Source organism: Oreochromis aureus, linkage group 14 (genome assembly GCF_013358895.1).
Source record: "Oreochromis aureus strain Israel breed Guangdong linkage group 14, ZZ_aureus, whole genome shotgun sequence".
NCBI classification, from domain to species: domain Eukaryota; kingdom Metazoa; phylum Chordata; class Actinopteri; order Cichliformes; family Cichlidae; genus Oreochromis; species Oreochromis aureus.
The window spans coordinates 12,705,741-12,729,716 of NC_052955.1; the positions used below are offsets into that span (position 1 = coordinate 12,705,741).

General features: G+C 42.0%; 1 protein-coding gene across 1 annotated transcript in view; it reads right to left on the reverse strand.

Annotated features, from left to right (window-relative positions):
• Nucleotides 1-23,976, reverse strand: part of nxn (nucleoredoxin) — a 67,846-nt gene that overhangs the window by 9,192 nt on the left and 34,678 nt on the right. The window contains exons 2-5 of the mRNA XM_031731676.2: nucleotides 8,150-8,267; nucleotides 3,812-3,945; nucleotides 905-1,005; nucleotides 669-775 (exon numbers count right to left, since the gene is read on the reverse strand). Coding sequence (XP_031587536.1) covers nucleotides 669-775; nucleotides 905-1,005; nucleotides 3,812-3,945; nucleotides 8,150-8,267 — 460 coding nt within the window. The remainder of the gene's footprint in view (nucleotides 1-668; nucleotides 776-904; nucleotides 1,006-3,811; nucleotides 3,946-8,149; nucleotides 8,268-23,976) is intronic.

Below are 23,976 nucleotides of genomic sequence, written 5' to 3' on the forward strand. Positions count from 1 at the left end.
CACATTCCTCAAATTCTTTGCAGGACAGGCCGACGGCCAGTTCTCGCTAACTTCATCCACAGTCATCCACTCACACATGCGGGAGGAAAGCACGGCACTTCTGCAGTGAGACGGTAAACTGGATAACCAGCCCACATTCCTCAGGCTGCAGGGCGATCTGTGTTGCTGTTTTGCCCGCCTAGCACAAAGAGCTGTCAAGCCTTTGTGCCAGTGTCTGACATAACCAAGTTTGGCAGAGAGAAAAAAAAAATAGATTCATCCACTTTCTGCTCTTATCTTAAAAGGCACATTGTACTCATGAATCAGATATACATATTTTTCTTCTGACCTGTACTGTTATTTGCTAGATTTTGAAGAAATTGGCCTTCTCTTGAATGTGATGCAACTTGTAGCGCTCAAAGTCCCAAAACTGAATAAATTAATAAGGAAGTTATTTGAGGAAGAACTATTTTCTTCCTGCTGTTTACATCTGCCAATAAAAACAGTGTAACTAACCAATACTATCACTAGCATCAGCCTCTCATCACAGGTAGATGATGGATGCTTTTCTGCCTTTTGTGCAGTGATGCGGTTGGCTGCACCTCTCAACAAAGCAATGGATAAATAGTAAAACAGGCCAGCAAAAACATGCATATTCAGCGATAACGGTGATGCAGCTGTTGAAATACCTTGTATTCCGTAGAGTCTGTTGAGCCGCGATCGCCGAGCCTCATCTGAATAAGGCACTGCCAACCATGGCATCTCGCTGAAGTACTGCTTAAAGGACTCCTCTGACCTGAGCGGGTTGGAGGGGAGAACCGAACAGGAAGACAACAGTTGCTGATTTCTTGGTTTTAATAACAACAGGTAAGCAGGGACCCAGCTGGGTTCTTAACAGGCAAAAGGCAGGTGCAGTGGCGCTCACCTGTCGGCGCTGACGAACACTATCTCAAACTTCTGGCCCGACTCTTTGACGGTCCGATACGATTCCACCAACACACGAGTCAAACTGCGGCACGGTGGGCACTGAGAGAGAGCGAACGAGTGAACATCTACTATACACAGTCACAAGTGTAATAAGGTGCTCATTTCCCAGGGTTTTTCCCCAAAACTATTTTCCTCTCCGTCACCAAACACCTTTCCACAAACCAGTAATTCTTTCTTGTTTTGTATCCAGGCCGTTTAAAACGTTAATCCTGAGGAATACTTGAGCTTAAGAAAGTATTTGCTCTACTGTGTGTGCTTAGAGCGCCAACGCTATCCAGGCAAGGGGGAGCGGTGGTATGGCTGGCATTATGATGACATCAGAGCACCATGACAGTGGGAAGCAAAACAGACTAGTCTCAACTTCCAGCCTCTTTCCCATGCTGTTTACTTCGTATCTGTATTTTCTTTGTTTTCTCTGCTGTGAATATATAATAAAATAGAAACGTAATATTGAAATCAGACAATTTGAAGAGTTACAAAATGCATGTCACATGTTTGCATGGAGTGAAACTGAGGTTAAAATGATTTCAGAGACAACAGATTTTCTTCTCTTCTCTCAGACTGTGCTTATTTAAATACTGATTAGCCCATGAACGATAAGTAATTCAATTAATGAATGCAGACTGCTTCAGCTAAGAGAAGCACAAGGACAAAAAGTACCAAAATACACATACATATACACTCATCGGCCTCTTCACCAAGTACACCTGTTTAACTTCTCAGTAACACAAATATCAAATCATACAATCACATGGCAGCAGCTTTGTGCATTTAGGAATGTAAACATGCTTAAGACAACCTCCTGAAATTCAAACTGAGCATCAGAATGGGGAAGAGAGGTGACTTTGAATATGGCATGGTTGTCGGTGCCAGATAGGCTGGCCTGAATATTTTAGAAACTGCTGATCTGCTGGGACTTTCCCGCAAACGCCTTGTTGATGTCAAAGGTCAGAGGAGAATGGCCAGATTGCTTTCAACTGATAGGAAGGCAACAGTTCACTCAAATAACCGCTGGTTATAAAAACGGTATGCAGAAGAACATCTCTGAAAGCACAACAGATATAAACTTTGAAGCAGATGGACTACAGCAGCAGAAATTCCCACTGGGTGCCACTTCTGTCAGCTAAGAACAGGAAATTTACAATTGATACAGGCTGACCAAAATTTGACAGCAGAATATTGGAAAAATGTTGCCTGGTCTGACAAGTTTCCAATTCTGCTACAATATTCAGATGGTATGGTCAGAATTTGGCATTAAAAACAAAACAAATCAGCAAAGCATGGATCCATCCTGCCTTGCATCAATGATTCAGGCTGCCGGTGGTGTAATGGTGTGGGGGATATTTTCTTGCCACACTACGCATCATTTAAAATCCACAGCCTACCTGAGTATTATTGCTGACCGTAATCATCCCTTTATGATCACAATATACCCATTTTACGATGGCTGCAGAATAATCGTCGCAAATCATAACATCTCAAACTTGTTTCTTGAACATGAAAATTAGAGTACCATACAGTGAGCTTAAAGCCTCCACAGTCACCAAATCTTAATCCAGTTGCGTGCGGTACAATCATGGCTGTCCAGGCAACAAATCTGCAGCAACTGTGTGATGCTGTTGTATCAAAACGGACAAAGGCGACCCTTTTCCACAAAAAGGCCGAATGCACTGGCCCAAGTTCGACTCCAGCCTGGAGCCTTTGCTGTGTCTGCACCACTCTCCTGCTTTCCCCACTGTCCTGTCTAATAATGGCAAAAATGCCCCAAAATAATCTTTCAAAAATGCCAGATTTATTTCTTGTGTCACAGTGAGTAAATCTTTAACATACTCACAGTAAGCACATTCCCTGTAAATATAGATTAATGCCATAGCTGCTTCAGTTTCCTTCGCTGTAAATATGTTGAGGTATTTTTGCAAGACTTAATTACATATCATATGTCTTAAGGCTCATCTCCTCTTCCTGTTTAAAAGCACAAAGTATTCAACTGCGATCTTCCCTTATACCTTACAGATATAAACACTGTATAAGTGTGTTCATTGCTCATTACACAAGCTTGTTTTAGTACTACTGTGATAACACTAAAGTTTTCTCCCACTACAAGAGGAAAAAGTAAGTATGCAGCAAAATGTAGGTCACGCTGCATGTCTCTCTGCCATGGGCCATTTAGGTCCCTCCGACATGAGGGAGGGAAATAAAGTAAAGAAAATATACTATCAGGATGCCAAGGCAAAGTGCTGGCATTTTGTTTTTGTGAGACTGCTTTAGTAGCAGATAGATTTACACGAGTAACCAGGGGACCGTGGTGTAAAACACCGCAAATAAACTCCTGTAATTGCTTTTTGTGACTTGTCCTTTCAGTTTTATATGGCTTTGGGGTTTGCGCCAGCATTCAGGCGTCACCATTCTGAGCAGCCGGTATCTGAGGCTACGGCTCTGGCAGCTGCTGCGCCGACTGGCCTCGGCAGCTCGCGCTGCATCTCATCAGGAACAGCACAGCGATGATTTAACGCCTTCCACGCATCGTGAGTCATGACCTTCGCTGGCTATCGGCAGCGGCAGCAAAGAAAAGAAACAACGGTGTGACGTCTTTGGGGTGTGGTGACTGATCCACAGTTGGTGGTGAATGACTGATGGAGATAGTCAAGCGCTGTAATGTAAACAGTCAAACACAATGGAGTCTCGCTCCTCTCTCTTATCTGTTTCTGCCTCTTCCTGCTCTGCTGTGCTGCTGTCGCTCTTTTTTCTCTGATGTCTCAATGTGTTCACAGAGTCAGGAGCCCTGAATAGGAAAAAAAAAAAAAGAAAAAAAAGATGGGGTCCTCTTTGTCTTCTCTCCACTCACCCAGTGTGCTGAGAAATACACTCCCACATAGTGTCCCTCCAGAGAGCTGCTGTCTGTTGTCTGTCTGTTGTTCCTGAGCAGAGGTCCTGCCACCACCTCCGCAAATGGCTTTGGGCCCCAGGGGAACTCCAGGCCTGAGAGAGGGTAGGAAAGCAGAGGGGGCAAAGAAAGGGGAAACATGGGAAGGAAAACAAGAGATTATTGCCATGCTAGCGGCTCTAAGAGGTGCTGCGTGGCACTGATTTGAGCTAAATGCCAGTATTTTGTTCCATACCAGTGGAACAAGTGCAACAGAAGATGATGACGCTGTGTTTTCATAGGTATTTGGCTGCATTCATTATTAATAACATGACAAATTGTCCACTGTTGCACAAAGCTTTAACTCACACTTAAAACTACTATAACTCACAGTGACACTGTTAGGATTTCATGTCTGGGAATCATGAATATTTACAAAACATCACAGTAATCCATCTAACAGCTGCTTAGATACTGAAATGTGGACTCAAGAGTCACGCTTCAGCTCAGCAGAAGACCCAGAGACACCTTTTCTGTGTCCGTTAAGGGTGTCACATGTCAAACCACCACACACAGTTGTCATTTAAATATATTTTTAAAGGACTGTTTTGTGTTTTCTGCTTTGAAAATATACACACACACACACACACACACACACACACACACACACACACACACACACACACACACACACACACACACACACACACACACACACACACACACACACACACACACACACACACACACACACACACTTAAAGAAAAAGAAATGTCGAACCTCTTAAGCAAATGAAGGCTGTCAGAAATACTTCCCTCCTGCTCTCTTTCACACTTTTCATTTCCTTTTCAAGGTGTTTTCATTGTTCCCGGCGAGCTCTGGAGATGCATTTGGTACAGCTGAATTAAAGGGGGGGTGTAATCATAAATAAAAGCTTGTATGGCTGGTTCATAATGGACTCTTTATGTGAGCGCTATTGTCCGGGGCTTCATTAGGCAGGAACGACACGTCTGCACTGCGCTGGCGCGGCCTTTCATTGTCCTGATTGTAAAAGTGCACTCCATCTTTACGCTGCAGGGCTAGTCTGCCACCACTCAAGTCAGGCCTTTCATCGACAGTGAAAGGCAGTGGGGTCCCAAATTGTTCACCCGCCCCTCCGACTGTCAGTGTACGGCGAACTTTTTGCTGCCCTTTACCTCTCCCAGCCATGGCTGTTGCACCAGAATTGATTTGTCACATTAGGAACCGTCCACAGCCTAATACATCAAATTTTAAAATGTGATGTTTAAAAAAAAAAAAAAAAAAAAAAAAAAAAAAAAAGAGCACAGCCTTTTATTTCAAAGAGATGCAAAACTTGGGTTCCTGAAGTGCTGGTGGCTCTCTTTGCTACTGAAGCCACCAATTTAATATCTTCTCAGCTCACATCTAGTTAATGAACTGTGGAAATATCACTGCAGGCCTGGACTAGCTTTCATTAGACAGACAGTGAAATCTGTCACAGTCCTCACATGGCTGCTATTCTTCCTCTCACATGACACGACACCATTTTTTAAAGCTGACCTAACAGGCTTTGAAGAGGCAGCGTTTTAAAATATTGAGATTGTCTCAACCACAGATGGACGCCCTCAATACAGGAAAGGAATGCAAGCCCACTCTTGTTAATTCTCCATCTCCACTTCAAAGTGCAGAAATTATAGGTTTCGAAGACGAGAGTGTGAGACATGGACACGCTATAATATTCACACAGCACCATAATTATAGCGGCATTAACTCAAATGGGGGGGGGTTATTGCAAAATGCTTCAGACAAATGCTGAATGATGGGACTGTGCAATATATCCACAGTAAATCCTCACCAGGAATTTGAGGTGTGTGTTGTGTGCAAGTTAATGTGGGTCTGACCTTAGTTACTGCACTCATTACATTTTGGTTAACTTAAATGACTTATTTATGGTGTGAACACAATGTGGCAGGCTGGATATTTTTAGCTGGAACAGCTGTAATATATGAATTCAGATGGTTCACCATTGCAAAATTATTATTTTTATACGATTACATTATTGCTCATAAAACTAAGAATTTACAAAATGATAATTTTCAATTATCAGATAGAAAACTGAGTGAAAACAGAAGTAAAATAAATAAATAGATAAATATCTCAAATTGTTATGCTTGGCTGTGGTTTACGTACAGATAATAAATAATTATTTACAGGAAGCATGTGACATAAATTTGAATTAAAAAGATTACACTGCAGAAGAGACAACAAAACCAAACACAACATATGATTGGTGTGAACCATGACACAATGGGGTCACGAGAGGAAAAAAAAAAAAAATCCTTGTGATTGCTTTGGTCACCTGTAGTTTTCAATGGTGAGTGATAGCAAAAGTGTAAAAAAGTGCAATGGAAAAATTGTGTGATATTAGTAGTTTGCAGATGAGTCACTGTCTTCCAAGCAAACTGACAAATAAAAAAAGCAGGCGGCAAATATGTATTTTTGGTATAGCACCTTAATTGCAACCAATTTCACTTAGCAGCTGGCAGCAACACCTCGGCAACCACTTGTCGAATACACTTTTTTTTCCCCTCCCTTGTTACCAGTAGTTTCCGAGAGCCTAAAAACACTGACAGATCTCAAGGCTGGCGTGATCTTACACATCTCACCTTGCCAGTGGACACAGCAAGTTCAGAAGTCATACTATTTGTGTAGTATTTATTTCAGTCAAATCTCTTGGATGGACCCCTTATACTCCTCACTGGTTACCCAGTTCTCACCTGTGGTTGAAGTCTTGTTGTTTACCCGGGCTAAGGATTTAAAGAGGGTCTTGAATAGTAGTTTGTGCCTGTGGATGCAGCTTGGAGTGTAAAAAGTGCTTTGCTTGCTAGGTGAGTTTAAAGGGAAAAAAAAGACAAAAAAAGAAGCTATATAAATTATAGTCCATTTACCACGGACTAAACTAGAAGAGGGTAGGACATTAACTAACAAACCTGCAGGTGTGATTTGATGAGTTAGCCAGTATAACAGCACAATGGGTGCGTCGATCACCTCGCAGCAAGAAAGTTCGAACCTGTCCAAAGACGTGCTTGCCAGTTTCCTGGTGGTTCTAAAGTAGTTGCTGGTGTGATGGTAAATCATTATTGATCTGTTTATGTTAGTGTCTTAATAATGATGATCATAATAATAATCATATATTTTTTTAAAAAGGTGTTCCAGCATGAAATCATCCTACTGTTACCATTATAAAAAGAGAAACTGTCCAATATGCAACAAATAAAGAGAAATTATTCATCTTATGACTTTTATACCTATGGTTTTTAACACTGGAAAAGATGCACTAACAGGCAAGGAGTGGTTTTTTTGTCATCCTTGGGTTAAATCTCATGAGCTCAGTAGGAGGGTATGAACAGTGCCCACGTGCAGTGTGCAGCACTGGAACAAATCCAAGCTTGAACAGCGCTGGCCTGTGAAACTATTCTGATGTAGTGGCTAAACCAGGTTGTTAGGAGCTCCGTGTTCAGCTTGTGCACACTGAACACAAAACAATCATTAAAACAAAAAAAGAAAGAGAGCATCTCTAGAGCCTTCATAAAACCTCAGATGAAATTATTTTTGAAATTTCTGTATCGAATTTGATACAGCAACCTTTTGTAAGGCCCAAGAAGGTGTTTGGTTACTATATTTTATCTCATCTGTGTGTGGGAAAGAAACAGGAAGATGCCAGCTGGGCAGTTTTAACAAGACTGAAAGGGTTGCCATCTTTAAGTCTAGCATCCAACATTTCTAATAACACCATAAATACAGATTTGAGAAGTTTTTCTTCACATGTAGATAGAAATTTAACATCTTCTTATCTTGAAGTTTCCTTTGCAAGTTGCTCATTCATACCCTTTTGCCACAGGGGGAATTTTACAGCCTAGCTGCTGCTGCTGTCATGAGATACATTTGGAAGTGACAAGTGTTACAGTAGAGAAGAAGACTGGTGTGAAGGCAGCATGCAATTCTCAATGAGTTATGCCGCTTGCTTATTACTCTCAGCCATGAGTGACTGATGATTGCTACCCACCAAGAATTCAGCGCTATAAGCTATGACAGACAAACTGTGCGAGAAACTGATCTATGATGTTTGTCCTTTTGACCCTCAAAACGTCTTCCCATTACCTCATTAAACAGTCATATTTCTAGGGTTGAACTGGGGTTAGGGTTAGGGTTTCCTAACCTCAGAGCTTGAGGTTAGGAAATAAAAATAAATCAGCGACATGGTTTTACTAATATTGTGGCCTGTGTGTGTGTTTGTAGCTCTAGATGCTTGAGCTCACCTTTGGGGTCATCTCTGACCACCAGCAGACCGTTTCGACACACGATCTTCCCCGTGGAGGCGTCCACAAACACCAAAGATGGGATACTGGTTACCTTATACTTGTTCCACAGCTTCATCTGAAAGCAGAAAAAAAGATAAGGAGTGGTTGGAAAATGTGGATTGATAACACTTTAGGGAACAGATTTGTATTTAATTCCATTTCCAAGCTGGAAAGGCAGCACAAAACGGTCTAAAACTATGTGTTTAATGATGCAATGTGTGCACCTGGAATACTACAGTGAAAACAAATGTTGATGTATTTTATTTATTTTAGCATAAATACCTCCCCTGTCATTTAAAAGAAACCCTATGGACTACAAAAGCAGAATGAAAATAGTAGAAGAGTGCAGGCAGCCTGAGGTGAACTAGCACAGATGTGCTGTCCCTGCTGCATCATGAATAACAGTAAATGGAAGTGTGCAACATAAGCGACTCATACTTTTGTAGGCTTTTATGAACGTTCATTGGCCATAAATGAAATCATAATACTTTCCTATATGCCAGGATGATATTAACCATCTCATAAAGCCAGATAAGACCCTTTACAGCCAGAGATCTGTGCGTGAACTGACGCTATTCATCGAGTTCAGAGATCAGCATAGTCCTTAACATCAAAGAGCAGATCAAGCATTTTCTGAGGCTCACTTTCCATATCAGAGGAAGAGTCCTACGCTGTGAATGGAAAATAGCCCTGTCTTATAAAGAGCAGCAATCATCCCTGTGCAGCGCTGCTGCTTCAGCATCTACAGAAGAGGAAAAGGTTCCCTTTGCTTGAAAACCTGAAACCGGCTTGAAAAATTTAAATACAGAACGGAAAAAGAAAATACATATTATAAAATATTTTTAATAAACACACACTGCGTCTTCAAGGTCAAAATATAACAAAACACCTTTGCTGGAAATCATGTATCTAGGTTTTTTTTAAAGAAATATAGTCAAACTAGAGCAGTGAGTTCATCTTTGAGATATAAACACATACTTTGCTTGCTGTCATAAATTATTTCCTGCTGCACAAAGCTAAACACTTCTAAACAGTCAAATGAAATGAGCACCGCTCAGTGCGGTAAGCCTGGAGTTTGCTTACTGTTGAGCTCCAGGCTGATGAAAACCTTTTGTTGCACTCTTTGTGAAAACAGTGACTTCACTGCACTTTGGTTTTATCGTCACTGTTCGTACAGCAGTGACACCTCACCGAGAGGCACTGCAGTCGAGTAAAAACAATGTGCAAAGTGCAAAAGACACTCAGACAATGCTTGCTAGGTGTAGACGTAAACATGCAATGGAATCGCAAGGATATTGATATTTTTTCCCCTCACATACAAGGTCTGGAATAATCAAGCCCCCATCCTACTTTTAAGACTAGGTTTAAAACTTTCCTTTTTGATAAAACTGGATCAGATTACCCTGAATTCTCCCTTATGTACGTTGTAATAGGCCTAGACTGCCGGGGACTTCCCTCGATGCAGTATTTCTTCTTCACTAACCTCTCTCTGTGCATTTAATCATTGGTTATTATTAATCTCTGGCTCTCCTCCACAGCCTGTTCTGTCTCCCTTCTTACACCACCAACCAGTCGTGGCAGATGGCGGTCCCTTTCTGAACCTGGTTCTGTGAGCGGTTTCTTCCTGTTAAAAGGGATTTTTTCCTTCCCACTGTCACCAAGTGCTTGCTTATAGGGGTTCATCTGATTATTGGGGTCATCAGATTGCAGGGTCTGACCATACAGTGACAAATCGACCTGCTTAGGAGATCCAACACTATATTTCTATTTTTTATGTTGTTGAAGAGTTTTGTTTTAGCTGCTGTTGGTGTTAATACACTCCAAGCCAAGAAGTCTTGTGCCTGTTACTTCAATCAGCAGCTACCGCAGAGTACTTTTCTCTAGCAGGTCAGTATGCTCTTTGCAGCGCCGATTTATTATGATAGTTTGGTTGAGAGACTGATCATACGTGCGATTGTTTTTTCATGCCCCCTTGTTCGCAAATGTGCGATGACACGTTTAACAGCAGAGGTCAACCGCACGACCTTCCTACGACAGAGGTCAGACGGTTTGTTCGCTGGACAAGACGACCCGGAGCCTCTCAACTATGTCGGTCTGGAATTCCCTCAAAAGCAAACTTCAGTGTCTGCCACAGTCAACAGCTTTACCACACACTTCATGCTCTTCTGGAAACTCAATCTCTGCTCACAAATTGATGGGGTTAGAGGCATTAAGTGTGACTGTCTCCGAAAGCTAGCAGCACACTGCTGCTTCTGCACAGCCATTTCGCTCTGCTGCTGTCACTCAGACTGATAATGTCAACTTGAGAGCCAGATTTAGCCAAAGAACAGAGAGATGAGAGAAGAAGATTTAGAGTGGTGCAGAGGTAGCTGCACTGAGGTGGGCAGCAGCAGCAGAGTACAAAGAAAGATCTCAACATCCACTTGGAAACAGTGTTTTCAGTATTGAAATAAGCTGTTGTTGGACAACAGTCTCTCACTGGCTTTGGCGATAAGGCCACCTTACTCTGAATGCTTCACAACTTTAAGAGTTCAGCAGTAAATATTTGTCTTGTGTGTCTCTCCAATCCATCATCTAGATGATCACACAGACCAACACATGACAGATTCACGTGCATCCTCTGAGATCATGTTAAGATTCCTGAAGTGTGAGGATACTTTTTGCTGAAGTAAAGAAAGAAGCTATGGACTGACTGGCAAGGCTCTGAAATTTGTCCAGCAGCCTCAGACACAAAACCAAACCCTCCTTTTTGTATTCCCACCAATCCACAGCATCCTTGAATCTTTCTGATGATTTGGCCGCAGATCAGAGTAGCCCAGGATGTTAAATCTTTCAAGAGATTAGATCTGTCCTCAACATGAACAGGCTGTTAGGATGGAAGAATAACCTTGTAACGGCAAAGGATGCGCACACCTGAGTCAAACAAACAAGCAGAACTCAGCCCAATTTTAGCACCTTGACAGAAAAGTGGGAATCATGGATATCACAGCCGTGTGTTGAGCTTTTCTTGTCATCCACTTTAATCTTTCTACAAGATTTTGGCTTTTGTAGCAACTGCTCTAGCCTCTTTTATCCTCATGAATAGAAAACATGAGGATCATATGCCTCAGTGATCTATTTTCACCCCCCCCAAAAAACACAGTTTCATTGTGCAGAGGTACAAACTATCCATTATAGCTCAGACAGTAAATGCACAAGCTGACATGACAGGTTGTAAAAACGGGAACATGTTCCCTTTCCTCCTGAGGAAATAGCTTCACCCTGGTGTTAGGAACACTTTCCCCCCCTATCTTGTCCGGTTTTATTTAATCTGATGTTCAACAAAAGCGTCCTTATGTTTCACTTTGAAGAAAAGAGAGAAGAACACTTGTTTATTGTCTTGGCAAGATTAAAATGAGAAATTATTTTGTTAGTCAGCTGCCTATTAGAGCCCAAAAATTGCAGGTCCTCATCCGGTCACCTGAGGCTGGCTCCAAATGCAAGTGAATCCCCACAGACTCGTGTAACAATGACGGGAAAAAGTAGGATAACAGACCAATTTAACACTGTAACAAATAACTTAAGATGTAAAACTTTAAGAGTTAAATCTGACAGACACAAGTGGCTAAATACGAGCAGTCTACCAACTCAGTTGACTGAACTGCACCTGAACTGTTTTCTAAGATGAATTTTAATACAGCTATGACACAGACATGGCTTGCTATGTAGTTAATTTTATTAGCACACCATCCAAGAAGTCTGTACTCCAGTTTTGATTAATTAAAATCAGGCATTTTATTTTTATGTTGCTTAGCCATCTGCTTCCCGAGTTTTCTACCTACATTCATTTTGCTGTCCCCATTCTAGACTATGCTGAAATACTACATAATACTTTTTATGGATGCACCTTGCAGTCCTGGTAAGGTTAGCATTTAACCCTGTCGTCCAAGCACAGCGCCTTAAAATGTGCTTAAAAATGGATCTTAAAAAAATAATGGGGGGTTACAGTGGCTGTGTTTATCTTCATTTCCAATTTATTGTTGTCACTCTTCATCGTGTCTTTTTTCCTCCAGACGGTTTCCAAATGATATCAAGAGTGCGACTAGCGTTTTTACAGTACGGTGAATGGAAGGGAATAAACCTGTAACCACTTCCTGTGTGTCGGTGTTTGATTGTAAGCTACTATTCATTCCAATCTGACTCATAATGATTTAAGAAATATCCAGCAGGGTAACCAATCATTAAAATACACATTACTACTTCGCATACTTAGCTGTATGATTTTAAACAGACTCTTGCTGCAGACATACATAATCTAAAACAAACAGTATAGCAGGGGCCAATTATAAGGTAAAATGTGTGTAGCCTGAATGGCATCAAAATTGGATGCCACCATTTCTAGTTTTGTCTAAGGGGGCCACTATTCATTATCCATATCAACAGACTGGATAACGATAGAGCCAAGCAGGAGGATTGGCCATATAGTTACACAGTGGTTTAACTATGCCAATAGTTCCTGCAGAGAGGCCACAAACCGCTAAGACTCAAGGGAGTTGGAAATCCATTCTAAGAATCCATTTACTCTCCTGGACATGCAAACATTAGCCCCGCTCTACACTCTGTGCTCATCATACTAATTGGATCACGCATGGCTGCGGATTCACATCCAGAGAAAGAGCGAATCAGCCCACTGAGGTGGGGGTGGGGGGGCATTTGTGCATGAATATTCCAGGGTCGGAAATCTTCCTGATCAAAGAAAATCCTGATCCTTTTTAGAAGTTATTTGATGGGATCATTGACTGCATTAATTTATCTTCCTGTATCCATACTAGACTGAGTGAAAAAGAATCAAAAAAAAAGGGAAAAAGAAAAAAGGAAGCAGTGAAACAAACCCAATCCCATGAGATCCACATTTCCGTGTTAAATGTCATGCGTGGCGATCGCTTTCATGCTGCTTTGCACTGTTGCACTTTATGGCAACTTTCTGCACTTAAAGAGGTTAGCTTAGGTGGAGGACCCTCAAAGCTCTGGCTTCTAAAATCCACACACATCTGCTTTAGTTTTGACTTCGTCCCCCTTTAAAACTCCTGTCCTGTCCTGTGCTGAAATCTGGCCTCAGTCAGTAACTGCTGGGCCTCTTAACAGTGGCTATGGAGGGGAGAGTGTCACTCTGCTGAGAGAACTAGAGTGGAAGAAATTTCTCTGGTCAACATTCCCAATTCATCTCTGATTATCTGAGCTCCATCTCCTCACAGATCTGCTTTCACTGGACCGGTCTGGCCTGAGGCGTCTGCCAGACGCTCCCATTGCTGCTTTATTACAACTGTGCCACTACAAAGGAAAGACAGCCCTTTACAACAGAAGACATAAGAGATATCATGCTGTGATGTTGATAGCAGCTCAGTCCTTCATCTTTGAGTATTATGAGGGACAAATGGGGATAATCAAATTGATAACGTGTGAAAACAGAAAAAGGTCGAAGCTAAAATGTAGATTTAGTGAATTTAATTGAACCTACTTAGGAATTCTCAGTGGTGTTCATTGTCAGGCTAAAAACCCCTTATAGGCGCTTGACTCATCTCACAGGGAATTTAGTGGCATGATTTATTGCTGGGAAAAAGTGAAAAACAATCCTTTCCACACAATTAACAGTAAAATGAAACTGTATAATTTCCTCTGTATACAGTTTTACAATCCCGGCTTTTTCAAAATAAAATAAATACATTTGTTCAATGAACGGATAAGACTCAAGTGATCGATGGCCTTCCACTAATCGTTATTGTTTAGTGCGTAAAGCCATTTGTTCAGGAGGTTATCTGATGGACAGATCACGGCCCTTAAGGCATGTTCCACAAAACCATTTGTCTTTAACTGGGACCGTTTTATTGGAAGTGCATGCGGGAGGTGTGATCTCCAACCATAAAGATTTACTGTTAAGGCCCGCAGGAGAAACCAGGCTGGACTGAACTGAACTCTCTATGTGAGCTTTTTTTATTTTTTAGAAATCAAGCCATGACCCGTGCAACATGTATAACGTCATCACTAAATGGATTCAAACTAACATGTTTGTACACTGCAGCATCAACAGGTCATTCATCATGTGTCAGTTTTGAAGGCAGCTTGCAGGTTAGAATCTAAAACACAGCATTTTTTCTCCCGTTCTCAGTCCTCAGGTTGAAGACAGATGAGAAACAAGCTTCTCCTGCTTGCTCCCTCAGCTCCTACAACACTGCGATTCCCTTTTGGCTGGGGCCCCTGCAGCCGGCTCTGGCTTACATTCCTCCATGCTGCACCCCGCCTTTGCTCAATCTGCTCCTGAGGCTCTCAGCAACTGCCTGTATCCACTTCAAAACGCTGTTGCTGCTCTTTAGGGCTACAAAGAAAGCCCTCCCCTCCCACTTCTTAGCCATACTTCAGCCCCTCACTACACCCGCTAACGTGTGTTACTCAGAGCTTCCATCTGTGTGCCTCTGACCTGACTATCGCTTTACCCAGTCGAGACTCTTCAGTGCTGCGGCTCCCCTGATGGGAGATGCACATTTAAAACCCTGTGACAGCTGCTGCCCTTTCTCTGTGTGATGACGGATCTCTTAATACTCCTCAGCTTCATGTTGTTTCGCATGTGTGTATCGTTTTGTTCAACATAAAACATCCTAAAAAGAACCCTGATTTCATTTTTAGGGGTTTACTGCAACTCATTCTTGCACAAATTTTAAAAAGTTATTACCCAGCTTTTCCATTTTCTACCATATTATACCCCCCCTCTCCTCCCTTGGGTGTCATCTATATTTCTGAAATACAAAAAGTACAGGTCACTCTCTCCAGGCTGCTCCACTGTGCTCATTACAGAGCTCATCGTCCTCATATTTCACAGCCATTGTGATGAGCAAATGCACTTCTCCCAAAAATTGCAGCGCTGAAAGCATCACATCATGCCTCTTCAATGCAAAAATGTTCCTGCTCTTGTCCATTTTACTAATCCTGTAACATTTTCCGGCCCAACCATTTCATTCGTGGATCCTCCACAACGCAGATGGGAGACACTGGCTAAATTACCCCCCTTCTTGATAAAGGCCCTCCTTGTTGCCACAGCAACCAGCCCTCCCTTCCCCACCATGAAGTCAGGACATGTCACCAAGTGGCAGACACTTTGTGGGCTCTTGGTTAATAATTCAGTGATAAATAAGCGGTTTTGTGAGGAAAACAGGTGCCAGAATGTCAGACTGCTTTTGGGGAAAATAAACCAGCAAAAAAAAAAGGAAGTGAAAAAAAAAAAAGAAAAAGAAAAAGACATGAGTAAGTGAGAGAGGGGGAGGCGTTTTTTCTTTTCTCCCTCCTTCAAGCCTCATGTGGAGGCACAAAAGCCCTGAATACAGGCTCCAAATCCAAACGTGGACCTTGCGTGGTGAGAAGTTTTTATGTAGTAAAGAACACAATAGGAGGGGGAAAAAAGCAAGGGGTGGGGGGCATTGTAAAGGAGTAAAAAGCCAGGCTCAATAGGTATCTGCAGCATTGTCTCTCCCCAGGAGTGGGATCGCCCCTGAGGCCTACATTCTGCGAGGTCAAAGGTCAGGGCTGCAGGGGGTGCATTCTTCCCTCCCACTGGTGTTTAGACCGACCCGCCTGCCTCCCCTGCCAGTTCCGTTCTTTACTGCTCTGCATCCCTTCTTCATTACAACAAAACACAAGCCTAACAAACACACATACACAGGCACACGTGCCTGCCGTGTTCACACTAATGTGGAAAAAATGTAAATTGCATCCTTGGCTTTAGTCACCAATCTGTGCTAAACTAACCACACGCAAAAAGGCACATTTTTTTTAAAAGATGTCATCCAAAGAGAATCAAATTAACAACAGTCACCTAGGCGCTGATGTGAGATCATCACATGATTTAAGGAATTCATTTTTGAAGAGTGCTGATTAGGTATCACACTCTTTCACACTCCTGCTTTGTTATAAAAGACAGAAATGACAGCTTTACAAAGAAGGGATAGCACGCACACAGGCACGCCTACGAGCACTTATGTTAAAGTGACTGTTTTATATAGTAAAGATTTTTCTTGCGTAGCACTTAATACAGCTTCCAATTAAGGGGAAAGATTTACAACAAGATAGTCTAAGCAGACCATATCCTCATATTTCTGCACCACCTTTCTACTGTATGCAAGTAGCTGAAATGGTAGCGACTATTCCTTGCAGGTTAATCATTAAATTCAGCTGAAAGTGCAGCTCAAGTGTGCCGTAATGATTTGCCCCCACACAGGATGACAGAAACTCATTGTATGAACACCATGACATGATTTCTCAGGTAGTTTTAGCTTACAGTTAACTGCCCTCAGCCTGCATTTCATCAAGCCGAGGCCTGCAGGGTCTCACAGACACACAGAGATGATATAAAGCCGGTCTGGCTCTGGACCAGCTGGACCAGCTCTATCGGTTACCTTAGTGTGACCCTCTCAAAAAACAGGGGCGTTATGCTCTTGCAGCGATTGGCTACCTCATGACTTGGGAAGCTTGGTGCATTTTGAGATTTGAGTTAGTTTCACTGTAATTCAGCATGTACGCTCTCAGAACTAATCCAATACAGTATAGAATGATTCAAATAAAGTCACGAAAACACAGAAGCAACGTTGTATGGGCTCATTAAATCAGCCATTCCATATTAATAACCAGACAAAACACACATTAGAAGAAGATTTTCAGCACAAACAGCATGTGCCAACGCATGTGCTCTTAACGCTTACTGCTCAATTAGCTGCACTCGGCAAATAGACCCAGAGCAGCCATGCATTAATTCTTCCCATAAGGCTCCACATTACTGCCTCTCTGGCACCCCAGTTTCCTGGAGTGCTGGTGGAGTTGAGGTGGGGTGGGGTGTGGGGGTGTTGGGCTTAGACAGCTTCCCTGTTGTGACCTCTGTTTGACCTCACGTTTAACTCCCACCACCACTCCTCCTCCTCAAGCTCTGGGAAGGCTTCCGGAGCCAAAGCTCAATCCGCGATCCAATCACAACACAACACATTAATATTTATGGAAATTTGAAGGGAGCATTTCAGACACATTATCAGCGTTTTGTGCATAATAAGGGTTCCAAACACCTTAGACTCCAGTCCAGCTAATAACACATTCAGGTGGGTGGTTGGCCCAAGCAGTGCATTTATCCTCCCCGGTGCTTGCATATTTGGCCAAATTTATGGAGAGGATAAACTAAATGCATGCCATGTTTGATCACACAGGAAACCTCAAATTACATGTAAACATAAAGGTGCACTTGAAGTATCATAACAACATTTACATGTCACTCTGTGATTTCTGCTAACATACTTGCAGCTCAACAAACACGTTTTGGCTTGAAGTGAGTAGAGGAGATGTGAAGACAGTCGTTGGCACGAAAGGAGGTCAACATGGAGTGCAACTTCGCAAGCTGAGTTTGAGGTAAATATGCTATTAACGGTCACATAAGGGAAACCCGTAAACTGATTGCCTGGGCCAGGGCTGTCACATCCTGGAATTTTTCTCCTGAATTTCAGACTTTATGCTCAGAGTCAGGGACCTCTATACCACTCAGCGATTGAGAGTCCACTTAGATCTCAAATTTATCTCTAAACACATCTAAAAATGCCACTGTACACAATTAGTTCCCCTAAAGTTGAGACAATCTGCGTTTGTCAGGGTTTTGTAAAGCTATTTTTGGGCCATTGTACTGCACACAGCCGGCAAGGAGACTCATAAATCACATTGATATCCTGAGTCTGGTGTGCCTTGTAAAACATACATCTGACTGGCAACAACAAGGCCTGTGAACACAGATGCAAACTGTTAATGTGAGCACACATACAACCATGTAGCCTGACAACCACCATATTTTCTTATCTGACAACTCCAGTATGGTACCGCTGTGGGCTCTGACGCAAACAATGACCTGCCACAACAGCACTGGTTCCAGTTTCCTGAGGGAAAGGATGTTCTTCCACTTTCTGCTCGTTACCTGAGCTACATTTAGCTCTACAGTATTTGGTTACATGGTGACACTTTATATCTATCCATTAACCCGTTTCCTCCTCCAGTCATATGCTCAGTAAAAGTCACATCTGTTTGGCTGTCGCTGCTCACCGGCCCTGTGCAGTTTATAGTCGAACCATACATCTGGGCCCCTCTTGCATATCTCCCAGCGCTCCCCCTCCCCTAGTTCATGCAGGCTTTATTCTCGGCTTATTCAACCCCCCACGACACGTTTCACAGCAGCGGCAAGAGATTCAGACTTCCATAAGCTCCCTCTCAATCAGTATCAGCCCACATTGGCCAGTGGAGGAGTCTCATGGGTACAGATTTCATTTCATCCAGATTAAGTATTGCACAAAGCGTCATACAAATCAAATAACCATCAGGGCGGTAACACTTGGAATGCAGCAGGAAAAACCCTGCGCGCATTTCCAGTAACTAGATTTTTTTTTAAATGATGTCATGTTATAAATGAATAACCACTCGATTATCCTTATACTTATGATTCCTAATTAAAGCATCTGGGCATTAAAAATAGAAACACTGCTGACAGTTTGCATGATTCAAGATAAGAGTTTAAAAGACATTGAATTTAATTGAGACATCGGGGATACATTTTCACTGCATTTACATCAATTGCAGAGTTCCTCGCAAAACAGAATTTAAAAAAAAGAAAAAAGAAGAAATAAAAGGAGGAGATCAAAAGAAACAAAGACAATGGAAATAAAAATTCAGCAGCAAGGAGACAGCCAAGGTAAGAACAGCAATAAAGAGATTTGCAGCAGCTGGACTTCTTTGACTTGAAGCGCAACCTCTCATCCCGAGAACAGTTCAATCAAATGGCCGAAGTCCCAATTTAATGCAGTGGGTTTCCCCAAAAAGGGACAAAGGACCCCTGGTGATCCTCTAATCATGAGCCAAGTCTGGTTTGAGGTGTGGCTGTTCTAAGGATTTGACCTTAGAACTGAAGAAGCTTCTCGGATCTGAGGTGTGAAACTAAGCAACTCAAAGTCCAGGCAGCAAATTCTTTTGACAGACCTGGATGACTGAGAACTCACAGACAGCAATAAAGAGAATAACTTTAATGCAGCTTGTAAAAAATGCTTTCCTGTACAAGTCTGGTTTGAGGTGTGCTTTGAAGGATGCTACTGATCTGGCTAGCCTCAGTGCTGGCAGACTTTTACAGACCTTAGGAGCTCTCACAGATAGACCAGGTCACCTTCGTCTTAGAAGCAGAGTCCTTGGAACAACCTGTGGTGATCTGCCAGAAGACCCGAGGCTATGCCTCCCTTTATAAGTAGTTATAAAAAGGTCTGATGTGCAGCTCAGAGCCAAACCCCCCACTGAGCTTAAAAATAAACATCCATCAAGATCCTTGAGGTCAGAACTGTGGTGACAACATAGCAAGCAAAGTGTTTTTCCCCCCTCTTAAAGCTTCCTCTAGTTTCACCTGGAGGAATTTGATGGAACAGCTGAGTGCTGAAGGGGCAGGTGGATTTCTATCAGGTGTTAATATGTCCTGAACTGACTCAGTGTTCAGTCAGGAGGAGGAATGTGTTGCCTGGTCTTCACAGGATCATAAAGTAACCACAGGAACTGTCACACAGGAACTCAACTGTCAGGTCAGAAAAGCCGAGCCAGTTTTCAGCACTCTGCAAACTACAGACTGCACATGGTTTTCATATTCCAAAGAAGTCTATAACATACAGACACATTTCTGTCCCCTCCAGGGGAGCATAACTGGGACTCTAATATCATAATGAGAAGTAAAGAAAAAAACCCAACAAAACAATAGAATAGTCAGGGTTTTCTTTCAAAGGCCTGAAGCCTCGAAGTCTGTAGATGGTTTGGTGATGTTTAAACCCGGGCTCTATTCCAGGAACCAGGTTCAGCTAAAGAAAAGACTCAGAGTTTGTTAACCCTGTGATGAGGGAAACGCAGACTTTTCTCTTCCAGGTACTTTCAACAAAGTCAGTAACCATGGTAACAGACCAAACTTAACCTGCTTGCTGGCAGGTTTTCTTCAGCAAACTCTCCCTCTGACTCCTCCCTTCCAGCTGCACCTGAACACTCAGATTCATTTCCTCATTCACAAAGTTGCTATCAAAGCAGCTACAGACAGCGAGTTCTGAACATTTGATGCTGAAATGCATTCATAGACTTAAATTCAGTTATTAAATGCTGTCGGCACTTTGAAACTTTGACTGAATCATGACCAGAATGTACAGTTAGTATTCCAGCTTCATCTAGTGAAAATTTAAGTTGGGTAATGATGCAATGATGGCTTCATATTATTAAAAAAATAAAAATAAATCTTGTTTGTCCAAGCTAATTAAAATGGCTCTTCTGACATGACATGTTCATATTCCTCAATCTAATGGGAATCTACCAGATCTGATGAAGGCTCTACTCTTCATTTACCCGTTGCCATGGTGACTCATGGTACTGGAGCTCCACTGATGATGGCTCTCTTTCCTGCTCATGGTGAACATACTCAGAGTAGATCTAACTTACTCTGATCAGCTGTTCTGGAACAGGAAGCTCAAGAGTTACTCATCTCAGAGTTAAACTCAGAGCTCATTTTAAAGTTTATTGAACTTGTTTCCTGCTATACTACACTCATCACATGATCATCAACAGATGGAGTTTTCTCAGTTTTTAAATTACAATTTTCTGGTTGTTGTTGTTGTTGTTGTTGTTGTTGTTGTTGTTGTTGTTGTTGTGTTGTGTTGTGTTGTGTTGTGTTGTGTTGTGTTGTGTTGTGTTTTGTTTTGTTTTTTGTTGTTTTTTTAAATACAGATTTGTCCATATTGGCTTCTCGGTTGAGTTTCAAAACACCATTAGCATTTGGAAAAAGGCAGTTACCCAAAATAAAATGAAATAAAACACAGAAAAACTTCTTATGTCAAGTTTGATTTAGTAGCCAGCCATCCATCTCCTGGAAACGGGATATGATCAAAAGCTCCACAGCTGCTGCCTTTCAAGTCTAGCAATGAACTTTGAACCTCTACAAGTTACGATACTTGAAAATCAAAGGCAGATGTCTTGAAAGGGATAAAGTGTGTGTAGAGGTTTCTTACATAACAAAGTCCTGCACAACGACCACAAATTCTCAGACGCATCTCTGAACACACCAACAGCAACATTTCAAAAGAATCCCCACCCACAACTAAATTACCATCAACAACATACGTAATGTGAGAAAACGAAGGTGATGAAATGTTAACAGTGATGGATTGTGCATCTCAAAACATGTTCTGCGTATCTGCATTTCAGCGAATGCTTTACTTACAGATTAAAGAAGAAAATAATCACATTTAAGAAATGTACTTGCAAATAAAGGGATAAAATAAGCAGAAAAACAAAATGTTTAGTTGCAGAATCAAAAGGCTTTAGAGTAAGGACGAGTAAATCATGTGATGACTCTCAAGTAGCCCTTCTGTGGAAGTAGTTCTATATTCCTTTCAACCCAAGTGGTGAGTGATAATCCTTCCATGGAAAACTAATAAACAGGTCTGACTGACTGTACAGTGACTATATGACATTATTGTGCGTCCTTCCTTTAATGAATTTATCCCATTCACAAAGACACAGCTGAAAAGGCTCACATAATGACACGGAAAGACATCTAAAAAGGAGAAAAAGTTGGCTGTTATATAAAAGAGGTATGCACTGTGCCAATTTCAACTCAAAATCAGTTTAAACCCTCATGCGAGCACTTCTAAGTCGTCTGCTGTTACAGCTGCTGAGATAATGAAGGGCACCACAAAAAGGTAACATGAGGGTTTTTAAACAAACAGAAAACAGCTGATGATGAAAGAGCAAAAGAACAGAAAGACAGACTGACACAGAAGGGACATTAGTGTCAATTTTCAGGGTCATGTCACTGCGGTGGAGGGCTGACTGACAGGGAATAGCACAGGTTCAAAGTTCAAGCCTTTTAATAGGCCGCCTGGAACAGGGTGACCTTAATGGCAGCCATCCACGCCTTAGCTTCATCCAAGCCCTGATGCATCCTGACACCTCTAAGCCTTTAAACTCCAACAAGGAAAGAACTTCTAAGATTAATATTCAATAACCTCGCCACTCTTCATCTTCCCATCTTTTAGGCCTCTTTAGTGGGATTTGTCTTGTACGCACCTGTAAAGACTGAGAAGAAAACACCACCACAAATTTGTTTTTGTCAGCAATTTACACAGATGTAAAGCAAACTGTCTGGACTTGTGAGCTTAGCACTTTCACACCATCGAAAAAAATAATGTGCAGCAGGATCAGTCTAAAGAGTGAGCTCGACGGTGTGTTTGTAATTCAGCCCCACAAGCCTGAAAGCTTGTAGAGCTGATAGCACAGATCTGAGGCCTCCCACAGATGCAGGCAGAGGTCACCAGCCCTCACTAAGCCTCAGCTTCCAACAGACTCCTCTGATATCTTATTTCTGCAGTTCAAGAGCTTTTTGGACAAGATGATGTAATCCTCAGGCACAAATCCTACACTCAGTCCGACACATCCCCATTATTCATTTACATTTTCACTCTTTAAAGCTTGGAAGGGTTTAAGCCTCTGGCAATTATATACTGTGCCATTGTGCAATGTTTGGTTAAAAGAATCGTCCTTGCAGCAGAGGCGGGAATAAAGGACAATGTCAGCCTAATGAGCCACTACAGCAAATCAGAGCTTATCAAAAAGAAGGTTACATTGCGATGTAAAAGTTCTGCAACATGTAGCACTGTTTATGTGTTAACTCAGTTTGAGTACGATGTGGGAGTAACACTGGAACTGCAGACAAGCAAAGTCAAAGAAAAAAGGTCAAACTTCTACCTTTCCTGAGCAGCTGCCAGGTGTCCAGTTAACACCCATCATACCAATCTTTGATATTAAAAGGAAGCGAGATGAGGGAGTAAACCCCATACATGTTGCTAATCCTTCACAAGAAGAACATACAAACCCCAAACAGAAAAGCTCCAGCCAGCCAGCAGACTTAATCCCAGAACTGAGTGCTAACTACTGTACCACTGTGTCGCGAATGAAGCATTAATGACCATTCATGAATGTGAAAAGATGCACAACATTTGCAGTGACAGCAACACGAGTAGCTGCGAGTATCTATCATTGACATCAACCAATGATAGGAGTACTTTACATCAATGGCAATCTGTTGTACAGGTTTTCCTTGTGACGTTAACTTTGAGGTCATTACATGCAGTGCTAATTAGACCAGCTTAGCTCACAAGACCTGAAGAAGTCTCTTGGACGAGAGGTGGGACGTCTTCACCAAACTTAAAAAGGTCCAGGAATTTTCTTTTCCAAGCTCAATTGTGGAAGAGCAAGAAGTCAGAACTTTTGTTTTCTCCATTAGTTTTTGGTAACTTTACCCAAGTAGCTGGAATAATTGATGGTAGAACAACTGAAGTAACTGCAGAAACTGTACTCGGCAACAGAAAGTTCTTTTGTCAGAGGAGACAAAGACGGCAAGTGATCAGTTTCTGCCACCTCAGACAGATATTCACTCGACTGAGAGAGCTGTGAGACATGTGGGTTAAAAAGTACTTTGGCATTCCTTGTACTAGATTAGCAGGAAACAAAAACCTGCCTATTTTAAAAGCGCAATAATAGTTTCTATACAATCTGTTTATGAATATCTAAAATAGGCAGGACAAGCAGAAGTAGCCGGGAGGTTAAAGTTTCTGTTTGTAGTCCCCTTTTAGTTTGAGCTCTATGGGCTCAGATTCTGGTCATAAATATTTTGTACTTGTAAATCAGACTGCATAGTTGTGAACTGAGTTCTGTAACCTTGTAAACCA